This window comes from Pagrus pagrus, assembly GCF_965226575.1.
Source record: "Pagrus pagrus genome assembly, chromosome: 7".
Taxonomy (NCBI): Eukaryota; Metazoa; Chordata; class Actinopteri; order Spariformes; family Sparidae; genus Pagrus; species Pagrus pagrus.
The window spans coordinates 889,318-910,832 of NC_140191.1; the positions used below are offsets into that span (position 1 = coordinate 889,318).

At 42.3% G+C, this 21,515-nt stretch overlaps 1 protein-coding gene across 5 annotated transcripts in view; it reads left to right on the top strand.

Annotated features, from left to right (window-relative positions):
• Window positions 1–21,515, top strand: part of LOC311260161 (sodium bicarbonate cotransporter 3-like) — a 51,076-nt gene that overhangs the window by 3,306 nt on the left and 26,255 nt on the right. For 2 of the 5 annotated variants that reach the window (XM_084357686.1, XM_084357689.1), the window contains exons 2-6: window positions 13,942–14,023; window positions 15,652–15,792; window positions 15,883–16,021; window positions 17,515–17,675; window positions 18,817–19,005. In XM_084357686.1, the coding sequence (XP_084213812.1) occupies window positions 13,942–14,023; window positions 15,652–15,792; window positions 15,883–16,021; window positions 17,515–17,675; window positions 18,817–19,005 (712 nt within the window). Of the gene's footprint in view, window positions 1–8,523; window positions 8,769–13,941; window positions 14,024–15,651; window positions 15,793–15,882; window positions 16,022–17,514; window positions 17,676–18,816; window positions 19,006–21,515 lie in introns of those variants that run through there. The other 3 variants (XM_084357685.1, XM_084357687.1, XM_084357688.1) reach the window with 3 other exon arrangements.

The window sequence follows — 21,515 nt, forward strand, 5'->3', positions numbered from 1 at the left end:
TGCAGCTTTTCACTCTCTCCATTCAAATGAGCCTGGGCTCAGAACAATGCGAGCTGTGTGAAGCTGTGAAGCAGACGCGGCGGCCGAGCGGCCCTGATGGAGCAGCTTATTGTTTGGTGCAGATGGAGGCGGAAGTGGCCGCTCTCTGAAGGCTTTCAGCTGCACAATAATACAGCGTTTATTAGGCTGTTTGATCAGAGCTGCAGTGTGAGGTCAGACGGGTCAGGACAGGTGGTCCGCAACTCAACAGGGTCTGAGGTCCGTCAAAGTCATTTACAGTGAGTCTCATAAAATCCTGCTTTCAAAGATTTCAGACATTTAAAGAGACAACAAGGTCTCAGTTCATCAGGTCTGTGAATCTAAAACATAGTAAATTGACAATATGTCACAAGTCCTTTAAAAAAATGAATTATTATCATGTCTGTGCAGAGTGACATGAAACTGTGTCAAAGTTTTTCTTGTGTAACTACATTTGTTTAACACACCTGATCTACAGCCTGTTGTTTTGTGACATTATGTGGAAACCTGACTGGTTTTAAGTGTCATGCTGCCAAACATCATGAACACAGAGACATTAGATACACAATGACAGAGGAACCCAACACAGGAGCTTTGTTTCCAACAAAACAATGGCTTTAAGTTATCACGGAGGCAGTTTGGATTCACACAGAATCACCAGGGGGATGAAGAAGATCAATATCTGCAAAAGGTTAAAATTACTATATTACATCTGCAGAGGTGGTTCAGTTTTCACCCGTGTCTGTTTGTTTATAGATTAGTTGGTTTGTCAGCAAGATTACACAAAAACCACTGAACAGATTACCTCCTCCACTTGGATGGATGATGGGTCTCAGTCCAACAGCAGTTATTGGTGTTTTTAAACTAAATAAAGACAGTTTCTACTTTTTCCAATGAGTTCGGTGTTTTAGATTGTTGCACAAATTTTCGATTTTTCAAGGATTTTGGGTGAAGCGTGAATAAAAATGTGATTTGTTGTCAAATCATGTTTTGAGATTAAAAGTATAAAAGGTAATAATAAAGCTAATAAAGAAATAACCTTATTTATGTCTTTTTATATGTTTGAATCAACCGATGTGGCTATTTCAGGACCGATATTGATGATTGGAAATCGAGGAGACCGATAACAGATATCGTGGATATTTATTTGCAGTAAAAGTAAAAAGTACAATTTACTTTTTTGAGGTACTTTACTCAAGTATTTCCTTTTTCTGCTACTTTATTCTTCCTCTCCACTACGTTTATTGGATGTATTTAGTAACTAGGTATTTTGCAGATTTATATTCTTTAGTGTTTAAAGGCTATTGATTGTGACATGTTACCAGTCAGATAGCGTAGGATGTTGCATCAGAGCTAAAACTGGACTTTTTAAAATTTGTTTATTTTATCAGCAATCTTTTCCAATAATCAGAAAAATGTAGATTATCAGCCCGACCATCTCCCTGATCAGAGGCATGTGGACACACAGGGTTTTCACTGGCTACTGAAAGTAACTGGTAACTAAATCTGTAGTGGAGTACAAGTATAATGTTACTCCTGCTGTACGCTCTGTACACTGTCATTCTGTCTCGATGGTTTCTGGGTGAAGATCAGGTGTTCATCATGATCATCACTCACCTGTCTGATCCCGCCCACAGAGTTTGATTGACAGCTGGTCCATGGAGACTGAAATAATGAGGAATGTGCTTTTTGTCAGAAAGCCTAGAATCACCCTCACAGCTGCAGTGTGTACAGTGTGTACAGTGTGTACTGGGTGTACAGTGTGTACTGGGTGTACCGTGTGTACAGTGTGTACTGTGTGTACAGTGTGTACTGGGTGTACTGGGTGTACAGTGTGTACTGTGTGTACTGTGTGTACAGTGTGTACAGTGTGTACTGCGTGTACAGTGTGTACAGTGTGTACTGCGTGTACAGTGTGTACAGTGTGTACTGTGTGTACTGTGTGTACAGTGTGTACAGTGTGTACTGTGTGTACAGTGTGTACAGTGTGTACAGTGTGTACTGCGTGTACAGTGTGTACTGGGTGTACTGTGTGTACTGTGTGTACAGTGTGTACTGTGTGTACAGGTTAGTGTTGTCGTGGCGTCCCAGGTGTCTGGTGCTGACGTCAGCGGACTCGTCCTCTGGTGGCCCGACCCTCTCTGGTGGGCTGTTAGTCTGGATCCTGTCAGGATGGAGACGCAGTCTGCAGGGGACAGAAGAAGAAGGAGAAGCTCATGATGTATCATGACACATCATCTGTGTGGTGGTGATCAAACAAAGTGAGAAGATGTCCGTCCTCAGCAGGCCTCCCATATTCATCATGCTAACCTGCCCCGACACGAATTGTTCATCAATCAGTATTTATCGAACAAAGACTGAGGTCAATTTTCATATTTTTTGTAGTGTCCTGTTATGATTTTTTGGAATATTTGTTAAATTAGAAATGATCCAGTTGCTCACACAACTGCAGTTTTGTCTGAAAAAATAGATGTTCCCTTGTTTTAGCTGGCGCCTAGAAATAACCGGGACACCACCGGATGTCTCACTGTTTCAGGCGTTATTATCACCGAGCTCTGGTAAAACGTGTGCAGCAGTCTTTTCCACATGAGGTCAGTGTAAATCTGTGCTGTGATAATATGCTACAGTACACACAAACAGCTGATCTTCAAATAATTGAATAATCACAGAATAGTTCAGTGACGATACCACAAATAGCATTTCTGCTTTAAATGCTGGTCCCATGTTTAATTTGACTCAGATAAATGGATCATAACAAGACCACAGTGTGTTTATAGATGTGAAGCAACAAACTCATGCATGTAATTATTAGTCGATTACTCCAATCGGAAAAAGTTAGTTGCCAACTGTTTTGACAGTCATTTAATCGTTTCAGTGAATTTTCAAACAACAATGTGAAACATTTTTTGGTTCCAGCTTCTTAAACGTGACGATTTGCTGCCTTTCTTTGACGTTTCTGACAGTAAATAAGGCGTCTGTGTGTTTCGGTCTGTTGGTTGGACAACAGAAGACATCTGAAGACGTCACTTTGGGCTCTGAGAAATCTTGACGAGCATTTTTCACATATTTTTTGTCATTTTATTCACTCTTATTAATCACTAATAAAAAAACTTCTTTTACTGCAGCCCTTCTCATGAGCATCTGATCGGTACTGAGCATGTGCAGCTCTCAACAAAGATCAGAAGGAAGTAAAGAGGCTCACTCTTTGGTTACGTCCATCAGCTCTGGAAAACTTATTCTATATAAATCCTTATTATCGAACCCTAAGAAGGCTGTAACAGTGATACTGTGTGTGTGTGCGTGTGCGTGTGCGTGTGCGTGTGCGTGTGTGTGTGTGCGTGTGTGCGTGTGCGTGGTCTGTTTGATGCATTGCTGTGGATTATTCAGGATATTTTCTGCGTCTCTTCATTCAGCCAGTCTCTGTGCTGAGTCAGTTTTGTTAAAGTGTCGTGTTTAGTTTGGATTATCTGCAAATTTGTGCAGCTCTGATAAGCAGCTGAAGCCAAACAGTGAAGACAAACAGAGAAATCAGGACAAACAGAACAAAAATGACAAAAGAAAACCAAAACATGAGCAGAGAGGAAACAGACCGAGGGGTTTTTAACGCTCCATGACTGACCGCTGCCTCCAGGGACGGTAAAGTATTAAAGTGTCGGACATCTTTGTTAAAGACATCCACACCAGCAGGAGGAGCTGCACAGCGACAGCCAGCTGAGTGTTAATGGATCACACAGTTAATGGAGACAGAAATCAGCACGTCATGTAGCTCACTTCATACGTTTAGATCAAGACGCTGATCTGACATCATTTGTCAGTTTTTCAGTTTTAGTCTTCAAAGTGTTTCAGCACAAAACCTTCTGCTCGACATCATAGAAGATTAACTAGAGGTAAATAAAATATAGTATAAACTTTAAGGAATTTTTTTAAACAACTTTTAAATTAACCACCAAATATTTTAATAATAGATAAATCATTTGGAGTGAATATTTCCTGGTTTCTTTCCTCCTCTCTGACAGGTTCAGAAAGTATTGATGTTTCAATACTTTGGACGACTTTACTTCATGTTAATAACAACAGTTGTGATGACGAAAACGTCTTTGCAGCTTTAATATCAAACACAGTTTAAACTGAGTGCTGAGAGCCCGCTGCGTCCTGATTGGTTAATCTCACAGCCAGTAAGTCTATTATCGACCTGTGTGTGTGTGTGTGTGTGTGTGTGTGTGTGTGTGTGTGTGTGTGTGTGTGTGTGCGCGCGCGTGCGTGCGTGCGTGCGTGCGTGCGTGCGTGCGTGCGTGTTGTTGGCTGGTGTGAATTTTCCCACAGTTCCCGGGTCAGTAAACACTGCAGCGGTCCAGATGTGGTTTCTGCTCCCAGCTGGTTCTCCTAATATGGGAGCAACAGAGCCGACTGTCTCTGCTCCCCGGGGGGCCTGAGAGCACAGCTGATATTATTGTGACCTGTGTGTGTGTGCGTGTGTGTGTGTGTGTGTGTGTTCGTGATATTTCAGTAACAGTCAGTTCTTATAATACCAGAGATGTATTTGGGTTTTTTTTAAATAAAACTATTCTCAACACAAATAGTTTTAGTTGAGCTGACAGTAGTTGTGGGTGAAGCTGCAGAGAGTTTGAGGGTGTTGATGATACGACTCTCAGTCAGGATATCTTCATTGTGCTGCACAGATTTAGAAGTTTAGCAGATATGTTGTCCAGTATGTGCCAATATTTTTATTTAATGGAATATAAAACATAAAAGATGGTAGGTGGGTCGTAGTTATCAAATTATCAGACCGATTATCAGGCTCATATTCAGAGTTTGATTATCGGTATCGGTGATTTTTCTCTCAGAGTGCTGATAAAATAAACTCATTTAAAAAATGTGCTACTTTGGCTTTGATGCAGCGTCCTCGCCCACCGTCTGATTGGTCACACATCACAATTCATAGCCTATAAACACTGAATAATCTTAATCTGCAAAGTAACTTGTAACTAGATTTATTGGAGAGGAAGTAAAAAGTAGCAGAAATAGAAATGCTGAAGTAAAGTAGCTGAAAATTGTCCTTTTTTAATTCCACCACCTGTTGTCCGAAACTTTGACACAGTTAAATTTTTACTGTAAATGAACATCGGTCCCACAAATCTGTTTTCAGTCTCCTTGATTTCTAATAATCGGTATCAGCCCTGAAAAAGCCGGACCGCTCGACCCCTAGTGTGAATTCTAGTTTAAAACATTGGAATGAGTTCATTTGTTTATGTGAATAAATGTTGTCCTGATACACTGATGATTTATTTGTTGCTGACAACTGTTGGTCTGTAGTGTTTTGTCCTTTTAGTCAGTTCATGTAGCAGAGCAGCGGTAACTATTATTATTATTATTATTATTATTATTATTATCGTTAAAGTCTATTTAATTATAATTAACGCTCAGATTTTTTTTCTAAAATAATAATAATTTCATAGCACATTGTGTAAATGATTGTAAGCAAGAAATAGTAGTAAAAACATGTCTGTCTTCATTTAAATCACATGAAACCACTGCAGCAGTGATCACCTCAACTGATTCACAGCACCCCTCTCTCTCTCAGGTGCACCGGTGCGTTCAATGAAAATGTTGAGCCGGTTGCATGTGCGACAAAAAAGAGAGTAAAAACAGTGTAATGACAGCGTCGGCACGTTTTTCATTTTCAGCAGAAAATCCAAGTAATTAAGTGACTGCAGTAAGTGTTGCTGCTGTGCCACCACTCTGCTGTAGGTGAACGTCGTCACAGCTTCACATCGCTTCAGAGCTCCAGAGGCTCGTGTTCGGACAGTTTAGCGCACTTTCTCCAGTCTAATCACATCTACAAGCATGTTGATCAGGCTTAGAGTCAGAAATAAGAGTAATGTGAGCTAAAGATGATTCTCAAACTTCAGGACCAGATGTTGGGTAGCTGGGTTTACTGTAGTCAGCATCACTGATGCAGTCTGATTATAATTGGTGTCTTTGTGGTTGTTTTAAATGTTCATCATCATACAGGAGGTCACCACCACCGACACTGCTGTGTGTTGTGAGGTGTGAGTACACACTGAACTTCCTCCATCAGCCCACACTCTGCTCATTTTCTCTTCTGTGGGTTTAGTGAACACGTCGTCACTTTGAGGTTTGACTCTTGGTCTCTTCTTTTCTCAGCTGCACAGATTACTGTTGTTGTTCTGGAGTTTATTTGCCTAAAATCCCCCAAACTGGAGTCAGAACTCTGCACATATTATCAAGTTATTATCATATTATATATATAACAAGTTCTGAACCTTCGACTTCCAACTGATTCCTCTTTTTTTGCCGCAGTGACATTTTAACTAAACCTCATCCTGTTACACTGAAGTCTGCAGAGCTCTTGCACAAATCCTTTCTCCTCCTGCAGAGTGTGTGTGTGTGTGTGTGTGTGTGTGTGTGTGTGTGTGTGTTTCAGTGTGTGTACAGTATACACAGTAATATGAACCTTACTGTTTGAGGTATATTTTCAGACGAGCTGCCGTGTTTCTAAGTTTTCTTTTTTCTCTTTGCTATACTTTCAGTTTTGAGGTTTTTGCTCAGGTTTGGTCTCCTCCACCTCCTGAGGGCAATGTGTCTCTTTAGCTGCTGGACGCTCCGCTGTGTTCACCAGCTCGTCTCTAGTCTCAGTCTGTCTGCTGATTGCTGCTCAGCAGGTCGTGTACACTGGCTTTTACAGCTTTTATTCTGAAAATGTCGCTATGAGAGCGCTGTGAGTGAAGCAGAACAGTGAAGTTGTGTCAGATTAACATTTGGCTGAAGCTCATTATAAAGTAGGCGTGTTGAGTCTTCATATCCTAATCGATTTGACTTTTGATTTCAAGGTCGTGATTGGATTCTTTTCAGCGCTGACGGCCATTGAACGATTATCAAGTCTTTTAAAAGGCAGGCTACATGGTGTCAGCTGTGATTTAACCACCATATTATCGGGAATTTCAAATGTATATAATTTACTGCAATATTTCACAGCCCGGTTGAACACAAAACCACAAAGACGAGTCACTGGATGTCAGAGTGATTCTTTACAACAGCATCTTGTGTTTCCTCCAGGATGAGAATCTCTTTGCAGCGTGTTTTTATTTTTGTTTTGTTTTTGGACATGTGGATAAAAGCTGATTATAGAACACACATTGTCATTTAATATATTATTAAAAGATCAGAGGCCGACAGAGAACTGGAGCAGGGACCTCGACTAGATATATATTTAAACAACTGTTGTGCATGTTAAACTTGGCCTACAATGAAGTGTAGGTAACTGGAGATAATCCCCTGAATATTTTCAGGTCCTCTCTTCTTTGCTCTTACTGTTAGCTGCTAAGTTTGCAGCAGTAGTATCTTGGCTAATGTTAGCAAGTTAGCGTCACCCAGTGCAACATCTCTGGTGGTTTCTGAGGTGGAGGTTCTGTCAGAGACTTGATAAGTTACAAAACGATCCACTGTGGCCCACAGGAATGTCCGTACAGTCCAGATAATAATACAGAAAACTGGCCAATATGTGAAAATAACATGCAGCGAGCTGAATAGTTGGCTGGTACAGTGATTTAGTGTAATGTCATTAGCTTAGCTTGCTCACAATGGAGGAATCATGGGTAGCCTATCAACAACAAGTTAACAAGTTTATCTTTGCTGGTACCATTTTGGATTCATGTTAATGTCTTTGTAGAAACATGAAAAGTAAACTTTCAAAATGTCACCGGGGTGGAAGACCAGCTGATAAAGTTACTATTATACAGGTTGTTATATACATGAGGCGCTGCAGAAGTGAAGATGTTGATTGGACGTCCTCTCAGCAGACGTCCTCTCAGCAGACGTCCTCTCAGCAGAACTCTGGTCCTGAATATCTGTCAGATGACATTTAAAGTTTTATCTGTTCCTGTTATGAGTCGAGGTCTGTTAGTTGTCAGAGCCTGTGTGTGTGTGTGTGTGTGTGTGTGTGTGTGTGTGTGTGTGTGTGTGTGTGTGTGTGTGTGTGTGTGTGTGTGTGTGTGTGTGTGTGTGTGTGTGTGTGTGTGTGTGTGTGTGTGTGTGTGTCTTGTGTAACTCTCTGTGCTCATGTTGTGGCTTGTTGTTGTTTCTTATTAGAATTCCTCGGCTGAAGTTAATCGAGAGGCTTTCACAGTGAAGTGGAAACTATTTCTTGTTGTTATCGTTTGCAGATGTAAAACTCTGCATTCTTTAAAATGTTGAAACAAGCAGAGGCAGAGGATCGCAGACATTCAGTCATTACTGTCACGCTGCAGACCGTCGTGCTCTTGACTTGTGAGTTACTGTCTCACTCAGATCTGAAGTGTGTTCAGTCTGACCTGCTCTGGTTTTAATGTTCATCCACATTTCTGAGCAGGAGCGCGTCGCCCGGCCCCGCCTCCTGTGTTTTCTCTTTTTTTCTTGCTGTGTTTGCAGACTTCCAGGCTCGCTGCTCGCTCTGACAGACGCTCAGTGAAGCAACACGCTGGGCTATAAATACACGAATCATAGAGTCTGGCTGTATTTGCATACTGAACCTGGACGACTGGCAGACCTGGACGTTTGTGTTGATAGTGGGTCTGTGTTTGAGCTGCACAGCTGCTCACTGTTTCACGACTTTCCCTCTCTTGTTTTGGACGTTTTCTGTTTCTGGACTCTGAGGAGAGTTGATCTGAGTCGACTGTGTGTTGGTCGGAGCAGCTATGGGAGACTTTTGGGGAGGTATTGCCAGTCAGAGGGTGGCCAGAGCGATGTCACTGGTATGTATGAAAACACACTTTTTGTCTCATGTGATCAGAGTGTGGTCGGGGCGTAACACTAAGACTGAAACTAACTCCATTCTTGATAAACCCCCTCAGTTGTTTGGTCTTGTTGATCAGTGTTTCGTCCTCAAGTGTTTTGTTCTGTCCAGAACCCAAAGATCTTCAGTTTACTGTCAGAGACGAGGAAAGAAACCAGAAAACATTGACATTTAACAGGCCGACAGCAGAGAATGTAGACTTTTCTTTTCTTAAAGAAGAATAGATTGATTATTAAAATAGCTTGACATGAATTTAATAGTAGACACTCAGATCTGATGAGAGCAGTTTTAAGCAGAACATGACTGACATGTTGTCCATCATGACACGAGGAAATCAGACAGGAAGAGAGCTCGATGACAACGACAGCTGAGCCCTCCGGTGCCTCCACACACACAACTGTCAATATGATGAAAATATATCAATGCAGACATGATTTTTAAAATCCCAGAGCTGAAGTTCAGTTTACTGTCACAGAAGACCAAGAAAACCACCAGATATCATTTCATCTGTGGGTTTCAGTCCGTACAGACCCTCGACTCTGCAGCAGGTGTCACAGTGCATGTGAGAATAATCATGAATGAACGAATCATAATCACTTTACTGCATTGACACGGTTTTTAGTAAACTTACAGACTTTCACTGAAGTAACATTGATTACTATTAGATTAACCAATAATCAATTTAATAAAAGTCCAAATGTTCGACTTCAGGTTCTTAAATGTGAATATTTTGAATATATTGTTTCTTTAGCAGTAAACTGAAGATCTTTGGGTTGAGGACGAAACACTGATCGACATTTTTCACATTTAGATGACTTTTTACAGACAAAACAATACGATTGATTTAATCAAGAAAATAATCAACAGATTAATCAACACGATTGCTGGTTGCTGCCCTCATGTTCGACAGTTCACAGTTCTCCAAAGACCAAACAACTATTCAAATAATTAAGAAAATAATCAGCTGATTCGTCAGTAAGAGAATAATGGATAGTGTTTCTACAGTTTAGTGTTTAAGGATCTGAGTTCTTCATCACCGCTGAGGGGAAGTCAGTTGTGGTTAAATTATTTAAGGCCACGTGACTTGAAACTCTTCCAAGTACACATCATGAAGAGAGAGAACAGGCTGAACAGAACCAGCCGATCCGACCGCTCCAGACGTTTCCTCCTCCTGAATGTGAAGACTGTAAATCTGAAAGCTGATCTTTGACTCGGAATCATCACCAGATTTTATTTTTAGACTCTTTAAACTGAATGTCAGCACCACGTTATCTCTGCTGCTCTGGTCCTTCTCCACTCACCGTCTCACTCTCAGTGAACCATCTGACAACTCGCTGGAAAAGTAACAATACCAACCTCTGGAAATACTCTATTACATGTCAGAGTGCAGACACAGCCTGTGATACGATTCAGGGACGATGCATTTTAAGATCAGGATCTTCACATTATCTTAATATGTGTCACTCCTCTCCATTATACATTGAATTAAAACTTTAAGTGGCAACACCGAGTCTCAGGTCTGTTCTGAAGTATATCTGACGCACTTCATTACAGAACAGACGATCCAAAATATGTTTGTGACTTTTAAGGCACAGGAAAAACTGTGAGACAGAGACACTTTAGGTCTGACTGTGGACTGTAAAAAGACAGAGCGCTCTGAAAGAATATGCTGTCGCTGCTGCTTTTCTCCTCATCGCAAACCACTGAAAAACGTATGTGGACACAGGCTCTTCATCTTCATCTTCATCATCTTCTGTGTAAATGACAATATTGGCTGACAGATGGATATCACAATCTGTTTTTACTCCCCATCATCGGCATCGGCCTCAAATATCCAGCATCGTTCGGGCTCTACTAACGAGACTCTCGTCCGCTCACTTTGCCCTTTAACATTAAACGAGGGTGTCGTCATTGTGCAGAAATTAGCAGCTATGTTTCACTCAACAGATATTTTACAACAACTTTGACATCGGCCGCTTCTTATTACATTTAGATCAGCCCGGGTCTGTGTATCCACGTACTCACATCTTTAATGTTAAGTCGAGTCCCTGCTCCTGTTAACAGCCACAACAACCGTCAGTGCCTGTTTGACTGGCCGTCAGCTGGAGTTTCAGTTTCTGCTGCTGTGCTGTCAACAGACTGAGCCACAAATCAAATCACACGTCGGTTTGATTTGTTTTATTAGTCATCGAATCCCAACGATCAAATAATCACATGTTGTCTGTTTGGTCCGACAGCTTTAACTGTTCCTGTCGTCCTATTGGTTCCCAAACTGGGCTGTGTGTTGGTGGTAGCATGTTAGCATCTGTCCCATTAGCACAAACAGTTTTGACTTTCACAAAAAAGTGATACAAATAAATAAAGCAGAAGAAGAAGCAGCTCAGAGATCCAGTTTAAATACAAGGAGGGGTTTCAAATGAGAGGAGGAGCAGCCAGCTCATTGTGTCTGTAGTTATTACACACACACAGACACGCACAGACGCACACACACACACACACACACACACACACACACACACACACAGACACACACACACATGGACGCACACGCACACACAGACACACACACACACACACGCACAGACGCACACGCACACACAGACACACACACACAGACACACATGGACGCACACACAGACACACAGACCAACACCACTGACCAGAGCAGCTCACATTATGATCATTATGCCAACACAACAGTGAAGTTTGACAATCTTGGAGTGTAAAACGAAGCGTGTGTGCTGCTGAACTCAGATCAGTTCACTCTGCTCACTACATACTGCAGAAGAAGTGAAGCGGATGCAGCGGAGGGATCAATCCTCCACTTCCTGTTGGTCAGCGCGGCGTTTGGTTGGTATGATAACAGATGTGATGACAGGAAGGAAGGAATGTGTGTCCAACACAGTGTGAAATCTACATTTGGACTGGATGAACCGGAAGGATCCGTCACTCACAGCTCACATGGACAACACTGCGGACATCGCACACTGACGACATCATCAGAACGCGGTGGGCGGAGCTTCCTGTCGGGGTGGGACGGAGGTCACCAGGCAGAGATGAGCTGGACGTCCGACATGTTCTGGACAGTTTGATCTCCTCCTGATGATATAAAGTCAGGCTCAGTCATCGTCTCCTCCTGATGATATAAAGTCAGGCTCAGTCATCGTCTCCTCCTGATGATATAAAGTCAGGCTCAGCCATCGTCTCCTCCTGATGATATAAAGTCAGGCTCAGCCATCGTCTCCTCCTGATGATATAAAGTCAGGCTCAGCCATCGTCTCCTCCTGATGATATAAAGTCAGGCTCAGTCATCGTCTCCTGATGATATAAAGTCAGGCTCAGCCATCGTCTCCTCCTGATGATATAAAGTCAGGCTCAGTCATCGTCTCCTGATGATATAAAGTCAGGCTCAGCCATCGTCTCCTCCTGATGATATAAAGTCAGGCTCAGTCATGTGTTTGACAGTTACCCATCATGCCTTGGGCACGAACACCCCCCCCATACCCAGTGGTGGAATATAAGTACATTTACTGTAGTACTGAGCGGTACTTTAGTACAACTTTCTATTTTCTGCTACTTTATACTTTCACATTTTGGAGGAAAATATTCTACTTTTTACTCCACTACATTTATCTCATCGCTTTAGTTACTAGTTACCTTGCAGATTACATGCTGCATCGGAGCAGAGCTGTTATTTTTTTAATACATTTTTACAAGTGGATTAAACAACAACGAAACATGAAATGCTTGACCTAAAGTATCCAGTATATACATACATGTAATATATGTATCTTTACGTGTACTTTTGATACTTAAGTATATTTAATATCAGATACTTTTACTTGAGTACTATTCATATGAGTGACTTTCACTTTAACCAAAGTAATATTTTAACACGATGTCTTTACTTTTATTTCAGTATGACTTTTGATTACTTTTAACAACAATACTCCACTGAGCCATCACAAACACTGTGATCTGATCTGTGTTATCGTCTCTTCTCTAAACTATTGATCGGGTATTGGTGCTGATTTAATGTTTATTTGTCACTGAGGCGTCGTGTCAGTCCTGAAGCTCCACCAGCTGATCGGCTCTGCAGGGAAGAACAAACTGTTTAGAGTGGAGCTGTGTCTTTAAGCCCTCCTGTGTGAGTGTGTGTGTGTGTGTCTGTGTGAGTGTGAGTGTGAGTGTGAGTGTGAGTGTGTGTGTGTGTGTGTGTGTGTGTGTGTGTGTGTGTGTGTGTGTGTACATGTGTGCGTGTGTGCGTGTGTGTGTTCTGTCAGCATGCTGCTGTACAAACAGACAGCAGACTGTGAGCTCAGAGTTGCCACAAGCGTGGAGCTGCACTTCCTGTCTGACACACGCCAACATTCAGCTGTGTGTGTGTGTGTGTGTGTGTGTGTGTGTGTGTGTGTGTGTGTGTGTGTGTGTGTGTGTGTGTGTGTGTGTGTGTGTGTGTGTGTGTGTGTGTGTGTGTGTGTGTGTGTGTGTGTGTGTGTGTGTGTGTGTGATCATCTCAACTCGATCACGTTTATTGGATTTAAGTCTTCCTCCTGTCGTCTCTCGGCCGTTCTGTCCCTGCTGGCGGTCCTGATGTCCAGCTGTCAGAGCACTTCCTGTTGCCATCAGCGGTGACAGTGTGACGAGTGGCGGTCCCTGTTGAGGCGGAGCCTGATAGTCGTGTGTGCAGCGGGCAGCAGCTGCAGAGTGTAGGGACGTTAACAGTTTAATGAAGGAGGATTATTACATTACGCCTTTTTATCCAAAGTGGCACACTGGGATCAACCCTGTGATTACTTCCTGTATTGGGTTGTTTTATGTCTTTATTACCAGGTGGAGCTGGGCCTCTAATAACCAGCTGTAACACGACAGCAGGAGAACTTTTCTTCTCTTGGTTAGAAGCAGAGAACAGCAGAGTGACTGAAGGAAACTTTTGTATCGATACTGTAAACAATGAGTTTTGAGACCATTTTCAAATAATCAGAATGGACGTGACGAAAATCAGTATTTGCCAGAATACTTAAATGTCTTTATGTGGTCACGTCAGAAGAGAAGTTGATGTTGCATGACGATGATGACGATGATGACGACGATGATGATGATGACGATGATGATGATGTGTGTCGCTGCAGGGGAACGATGAGGAGGCGGTGTTGGACCAGGGGAAGACCAGCTCCACCCTCTACACCAACTTTGAGAAAGAAGAACTGGAGAGTGAGTCTGCTGTTTACACACACACACACACACACACACACACACACACACACACACACACACACACTGTAACAGCTGAGCCTGTGTCTGTATTTACAGTCAAACAGAAAGAATCAGATCTTGTATTTATACACAGTCGACAGATGAAGAGCCTGCAGGTGAGTGTGGGACAGATGATATGTTACATTATTACATTTACAACATTAAACAGCTTTATTTAATATTAAATGCAGGACGATCATCTTCGTGCTGAGAGCCTGCAGCTTCTTAATGACACTGTCAGCTTGGTTTCATTAACGTTCACCTGCAGCAGGTAACACAGTTACAGGTGCGTGAGAGAGGAGCAGAGAGGAGCAGAGAGGAGCAGGGAGGAGCAGGAAGGAGTAGGGAGGAGCAGGGAGGAGCAGAGAGGAGCAGAGAGGAGCAGGGAGGAGCAGGAAGGAGTAGGGGGGAGCAGAGAGGAGCAGGGAGGAGCAGGGAGGAGCAGAGAGGAGCAGGGAGGAGCAGAGAGGAGCAGGGAGGAGCAGGGAGGAGCAGAGAGGAGCAGGGAGGAGCAGGGAGGAGCAGGGAGATGGCTGTCAGACAGAGATGAACAGAAACACTGTACTTCTATTGAAGATGAAACAAAAAGATAATGTCTCAGAAACTAACATTATTACATTGTTCCAATAAGTTGTAGATTGTTAAGTAATATTTTGTTCATGTTCCTACATTTAGCAATCTTTTCGATCAGTATGGTCTGTTTGTCTATTAAAATGTTATGAAGAAAGGTCTTTATTATTTAATTAATACTCATATAACTTTTATAATTATATTTCTGTATTGATTCACAACCTTGTAGCTCAGGTTGAACAGATTTCAGAGTTTAAAGTGTTAAATGAAGGCAGGATATATAAATTGACTCAATTCAGTTTAAAAAACTTTATTTGTCCCCGGGGGGCAGTTCAAGGCACATGGAGCAGTTGTACACGACACAACACTTAACAGATATATCCAATCAAATCCAATCCACTTTATTTATATAGCACGATTTTAACAAACACAGGGTTTTACAAAGTGCTGCACAACAAGATAAAAAGACAATAAATAGATGAAGTACACAATAAAAAGATAAGTAATAAAATAAAATAAAATAAAATATAAATAAAAAGCACTGCCCGTAGAAGATAAAAATATGCACGTAAACAAATAAAATCAACACCCTACGATGCGTGATATACAACACAACACAGAACAGTCAGCTGGTTAAAATAAAAATAAAACAATATAAAAGGTATAAATAAATAAAGGGATATAAGCAGTATCTACATACATGTTTACAGTGAAATACATTAAAGTCCAGATTTTAATAGCAGATTATTAAACTATTAAACTTCATGTCGGTGATTATCAAACAAAACTAAATTTGACTGAAGGTGAGAAAATAATTTTGCCATCAGTAGAATCAGGAATATTAACAGTGGTTCTTCTTTGTTAGTGATGTTTCTCCATTTTTTAAGAACTTCCAGCTGTTGTTCTCACTTTGGACAAAATGTCTTCCACATGAACGTCACATAATGATGATGTCAGACCGGATGGTAGTGGACGCTCCGGTTCGGCTGTTTGCTGACTGTGTTTCCCTCCGTCAGGTCACAGAGCGGTGTACGTCGGCGTGCACGTTCCTCTGGGTCGACAGAGTCGAAGGCGTCACCGTCACCGGGGACACCGTCATCACCGGAAACGACGGGACCGCTCAGACCGGGAGGACGGACGAGAGTCCCCCACATACGGTCCGTCCAGACTCAGAGAGGGTTTTGAATCACGCACACACTCCTGGATATCACATTAATAATCTGATGAAGAGTTTGTTGTCGCTGCAGACACGCCGTCTCAGAGGGTCCAGTTCATCCTCGGGACGGAGGACGGAGACGAGGAGCACATCTCCCACGATCTGTTCACAGAGCTGGACGAGATCACCTTCAGAGACGGAGACTTCCAGGAGTGGAAGGAGACGGCCAGGTGAGGACCAGTCTTTGTTTTCTTTTAATGATTTGAAAACCTTCTTTATCATATTTTTCTCAGTTTTATTTTTTTTTTTCAGGGTTTTATAATAAGCCACCTGATGCAGACTAACACACCTCTGCACGTTGTTCTCATTCTTTGTACAGGATACACCTTTGTTTATTCAGGATTTATCATCTGAGCCCTGAGGATGTTAGATCTTCCTGCAGGACTCTTTGCTCACAAATCCTCTGGATTTATTTTACACCTGTGAGGCTGAACTGGATTTTCACAGTCGTGTTTGCTTTTTATCTTTTCAGTCAAAATGAGCTGAGGAGGAGAAACTTGATCCTAGATCTGAAACAAACATTATATATTTCTGTGCAGCAGTCAGTCAGACTGAAGTTATTTAAAGGAACAGTTCGCCCAAACAGTAAAACTCAGCCATCATCTCCTCCTGATGATATAAAGTCAGGCTCAGCCATCGTCTCCTCCTGATGATATAAAGTCAGGCTCAGTCATCGTCTCCTCCTGATGATATAAAGTCAGGCTCAGTCATCGTCTCCTCCTGATGATATAAAGTCAGGCTCAGTCATCGTCTCCTCCTGATGATATAAAGTCAGGCTCAGTCATCGTCTCCTCCTGATGATATAAAGTCAGGCTCAGCCATCATCTCCTCCTGATGATATAAAGTCAGGCTCAGTCATCATCTCCTCCTGATGATATAAAGTCAGGCTCAGCCATCATCTCCTGATGATATAAAGTCAGGCTCAGTCATCATCTCCTCCTGATGATATAAAGTCAGGCTCAGCCATCATCTCCTCCTGATAATATAAAGTCAGGCTCAGCCATCATCTCCTGATGATATAAAGTCAGGCTCAGTCATCATCTCCTCCTGACGATATAAAGTCAGGCTCAGTCATCGTCTCCTCCTGATGATATAAAGTCAGGCTCAGCCATCATCTCCTCCTGATGATATAAAGTCAGGCTCAGTCATCATCTCCTGATGATATAAAGTCAGGCTCAGTCATCATCTCCTCCTGACGATATAAAGTCAGGCTCAGTCATCGTCTCCTCCTGATGATATAAAGTCAGGCTCAGTCATCATCTCCTCCTGATGATATAAAGTCAGGCTCAGCCATCGTCTCCTCCTGATGATATAAAGTCAGGCTCAGCCATCGTCTCCTCCTGATGATATAAAGTCAGGCTCAGCCATCGTCTCCTCCTGATGATATAAAGTCAGGCTCAGCCATCGTCTCCTCCTGATGATATAAAGTCAGGCTCAGCCATCGTCTCCTCCTGATGATATAAAGTCAGGCTCAGTCATCATCTCCTGATGATATAAAGTCAGGCTCAGTCATCATCTCCTGATGATATCTGAAGTGGGTGCACGCTAACACTTATTGCTTAGCAGCTACAGGGAAGATTTCATCTTAAGAAAGGCTGTAAATAACATTTGTCAAATCAATATGGGACATATGTTGAGTTAAATCTCTCTCTGTTGTCTTCAGGTGGCTGAAGTTCGAGGAGGACGTAGAAGACGGAGGTGAACGTTGGAGTAAACCGTACGTGGCCACGCTGTCCCTTCACAGTCTGTTTGAGCTGCGCTCCTGCATCCTGAACGGCACCGTGCTGCTCGACATGAGGGCCAGCACCATCGACGAGATCGCAGGTCAGCAGGTTCACCAACGCTGAGCAGACGTGTGATCATGTTTTAGTGATGGTGTAGCTACTACTGACTGGAGGTCATGTCATTAACATGGATGAGTTATAGCACTTTAACATGATGCATTGACAGGAAATACAACATGAAACATGATAATGAAAATTTGAAGGACGGGACCAAATTTAAAAGACAGTAAGAGTGTTAAAACAGTTTGTAGGTATTTAAAGTCTTTGTTGTTTCTCAACATGAATCCTCTGGTCATACTTTTTAAAAAAGACAGTTTGATCATGTTACTAATGTTCAACTCTAAATCCATGAATACTTATTTAATATTATGACATTTTTTTAATTAGGTTTTGGTTTTCAAAGACAGAGTGGAGTTCTTCTGCGGGGATGCAAACTTTTAGTAATTTCTGTAATTGATAGTCGGCTGCCTTAACGATCGATTATCGATTAATCATTAATAATATATGAATCATGTTGGATCTTTTCCCATTAGCAAACTGTTTAAAGCACTGACCTGATCTATGTTTGACGTAAAATCAGTCGGCTACATGAGGAGATAAATGAACAGATGAAGTGAACATGAAGTTACTGGACAATAAACTAGATTACACAATATAATGACTTCATTTTCATCACAGAGCTTCTGTAAGTCGCAATCCTTCCAATGCTGAAGCCACTGAATGGCTCAATCGATTAATGATCAATCATTAACATCCCTACTGTGCTCAGAACACAGTCCTGCTGCTGTTGTGATTACTTTTGATTAGACCACATCGTGATCGTTAAACACTTAGTTTGACATGTCGGGTAGCTGAGCTTAGTTTAGTAATCTGAATAAAGATGATTATTGTTTAATGGTTTTACACAAAGTGGCCTGTTTGATGCATGTTAAATGAAAGAGGACCGAGGATCGAGTCTTGGGGAACTCCACACATCATGTTGGTCTGAGTGGGTGTGAAGCTTCTGATTGAAACTCAAAAGTACCTTCTCTGCAGGTTTCGTGTGAACCAGTTAACAGTTCTCAGTTCCACCACAGCAGATGAACCTGGATGATCCAGCATGTAGCTACAGACTGTTGCTGGTGTGTGTTTGATGGTACAAGTCTGTCCGCTCACCTCACATCGTCTCTCCTCACATGCAGACATGGTGATTGACAGCATGCTGGCGTCAGGTCAGCTTGAGGAGGACAGTCGGGAGAAGGTGAGGGAGGCCATGTTGAGGCGTCACCACCATCAGAGCGAGAAGAAGCTGAGCAACCGGATCCCGCTGGTTCGATCCTTCGCCGACATAGGCAAGAAACACTCCGACCCCCATTTACTGGAACGCAACGGTGAGACCACGGAGCTCTTGTCATTCTGAAATTCACTTCTGAAATATTCATCTGCAGATCTTCAGGAAGGTTTGGTTCTGATGTCCAGGTTCTGATTAATCACACAGATTTCATCCTGACGCAGAAAAAGAGGATACGTGTCTAAATTGGAAAGAAAAGCAATTTTATAATCATGACCTTCGAATGATGATGACAGAAAACTATTCAGTCTCCAGTGTTATCATGTCGAGATGTTTCATCTCTGTGGCTTTAACTCTGGTAACACGAGAGGCGTCTTTGCCAGCTGTTTTCATAAACCTTGATCTGACCATCATCCAGGTGAAGCTCCTGGACCAGCTGGTGGTTCTGCCTGTGAGTCCTCCTCTTTCTGAGAGTCTCATTGAGCCACACAGAGTTCTCCGTGTCCAGAGACGGAGCGAGGGCCCTCCACCCGTACAGTCTTTTATAAAGATGTTGTTTATTCATGAGGTGGCAAACTATCTGCTAACAGGAAACCTAAGCTAGGTACAGGTTGATTCAATTGTTGCTTTGCAATAATTATGATAATTTAAACAACGCACAGAACTGCTCTTTTTAAAAACTGTATAGACTCCAACAAAAAAGGCGACTGATGACTGGAGGTAGAAGGTTTTCTGAGCTAATACATCCCAACACAAGTAGATAGAAACAGTGTGACGTGAACGTCTGTGAGATGGAACCACATAATTCTCAGGTCATGATGTTTGTATATTATGTTTCTGTGATTTTGATAAATCTCTCAGATTTGAATGTTTCCTGTTGAATCAAAGCGTCTCACGTTGATGTGAGCTCTGCTGCTCTGTCTTTGAGAACTCCTGCAGTGTGTTTGGTTTCAGAGTTCACCTGGCCTGATTGGTTGAGGTAACAGAGTGACAAGACGACTGGTCTCTGATTGGTGGATGGCATCGTGTCGGCATGGTAACGCTGTTGTCACCTAGGACAGTCGTGTTTCTGTAGACTGACGTGTGATGTGACGGTCTGTGATTAGTTTTAATGACGCTGCTGCATGAGTGTGTCTCAGTTTGATGAGTTGAACTAATGTGACATGAAAAGTTATTAATTAATAATATAGTTTAATATTAGCTGGCAGTGTGGAGGCCTGTCTGTTGTCCTCAGCAGTGGTCTGGTCTGTTTCTGACCCGTCAGCACTAACCTGATCCGCCTGCCAAGTCAGCGAGCTAATAACCAGCTAACACCGCTGATGAGTCGGTGTTTTAACATCCGGACTCATAAATCCTGTTTGTGAGTTTGAATTCTGCCGATGTTCCCTGAAGCTCCGTCGTGTTGAAACCTGCAGAGAGCAGATATGAATCCAGACCATCCTGTGTGTGTGTGTGTGTGTGTGTCTGTGTGTGTGTGTGTGTGTCTGTGTGTGTGTGTGTGTGTGTGTGTCTGTGTGTGTGTGTGTGTGTGTGTGTGTGTGTGTGTGTGTCTGTGTGTGTGTGTGTGTGTGTGTGTGTGTGTGTGTGTGTGTGTGTGTGTCTGTGTGTCTGTGTCTGTGTCTGTGTGTCTGTGTGTGTGTGTGTGTGTGTGTGTGTGTGTGTATGTGTGTCTGTGTGTGTGTGTCTGTGTGTGTGCTTCTTAATTACATGTCTACCTGCACATCTGGCAGATGTTTGTGAACACAGTCTGTTCATTGAACTAGTAACACAACATCACCAGACTCCCTTCACAAATGTGGTGATTTTAAGAGTTGTTGAGTTAAAACAAACTCTCTAACGTAGTGAAACTCTGTCTCTGACAGACTCTGAATCATCATCTCCTTCTTGTAAATTCAGCATTAAATGAAAACAGTCAGTTGTTTGTTTCCCTGTAAAAAGTGTCAGTTTGTGGCAGCATGGCTGTACCAGCCTGTCTGCTTCTGTGTCTAAAGTGCTAAAGTCTCACCTGCCAACATTTAGCAGCTGTTTGAACACACTGTTTACACTGATTTCACCATTTACACTCAATTTATGAAAGAAGAAACATTTTATTGATCTAGACATGTCACATTTTACAAACACACTAAACAGTAACCAGTATAGGCGACTTCTTTGTCCCCAGACTCCCTTAACAAATGTGTCAGTTTAGTGAGTTGTTGAGTTGGAGACACTTTATAAACTGTGTGAAACTCTGTCTCTGACTGATTCTGACTGATTTGTTCCTTCTTGTGAATTCAGCAAATGTTCTGCATGAACTTCTTTCTGTCTTTGAGTAGAAACATGGAGTCTGTTTGTCCCAGTGATGGACAGGTTTGTCTCATATAGAGCAGGAAGTGACATCACATCACAGGTGGTCACTCAGACGCAGGTGAATGTAGCTGTGATTCAGAGCTGATCAGTGTGATCGATCACTCAGCTGATGGTGGTATCAGGTCAGATCAGGTTCTCAGTCACAAAATCTTCTCTGCTCTTTCTGATCAAACCCTGAGGCCATTTAAAACAGAGTCTCTGTAACAAACATATCTTTGACTTTTCTCGACAGACGTGTATTTCTTGTTGCTAATCAGCTGA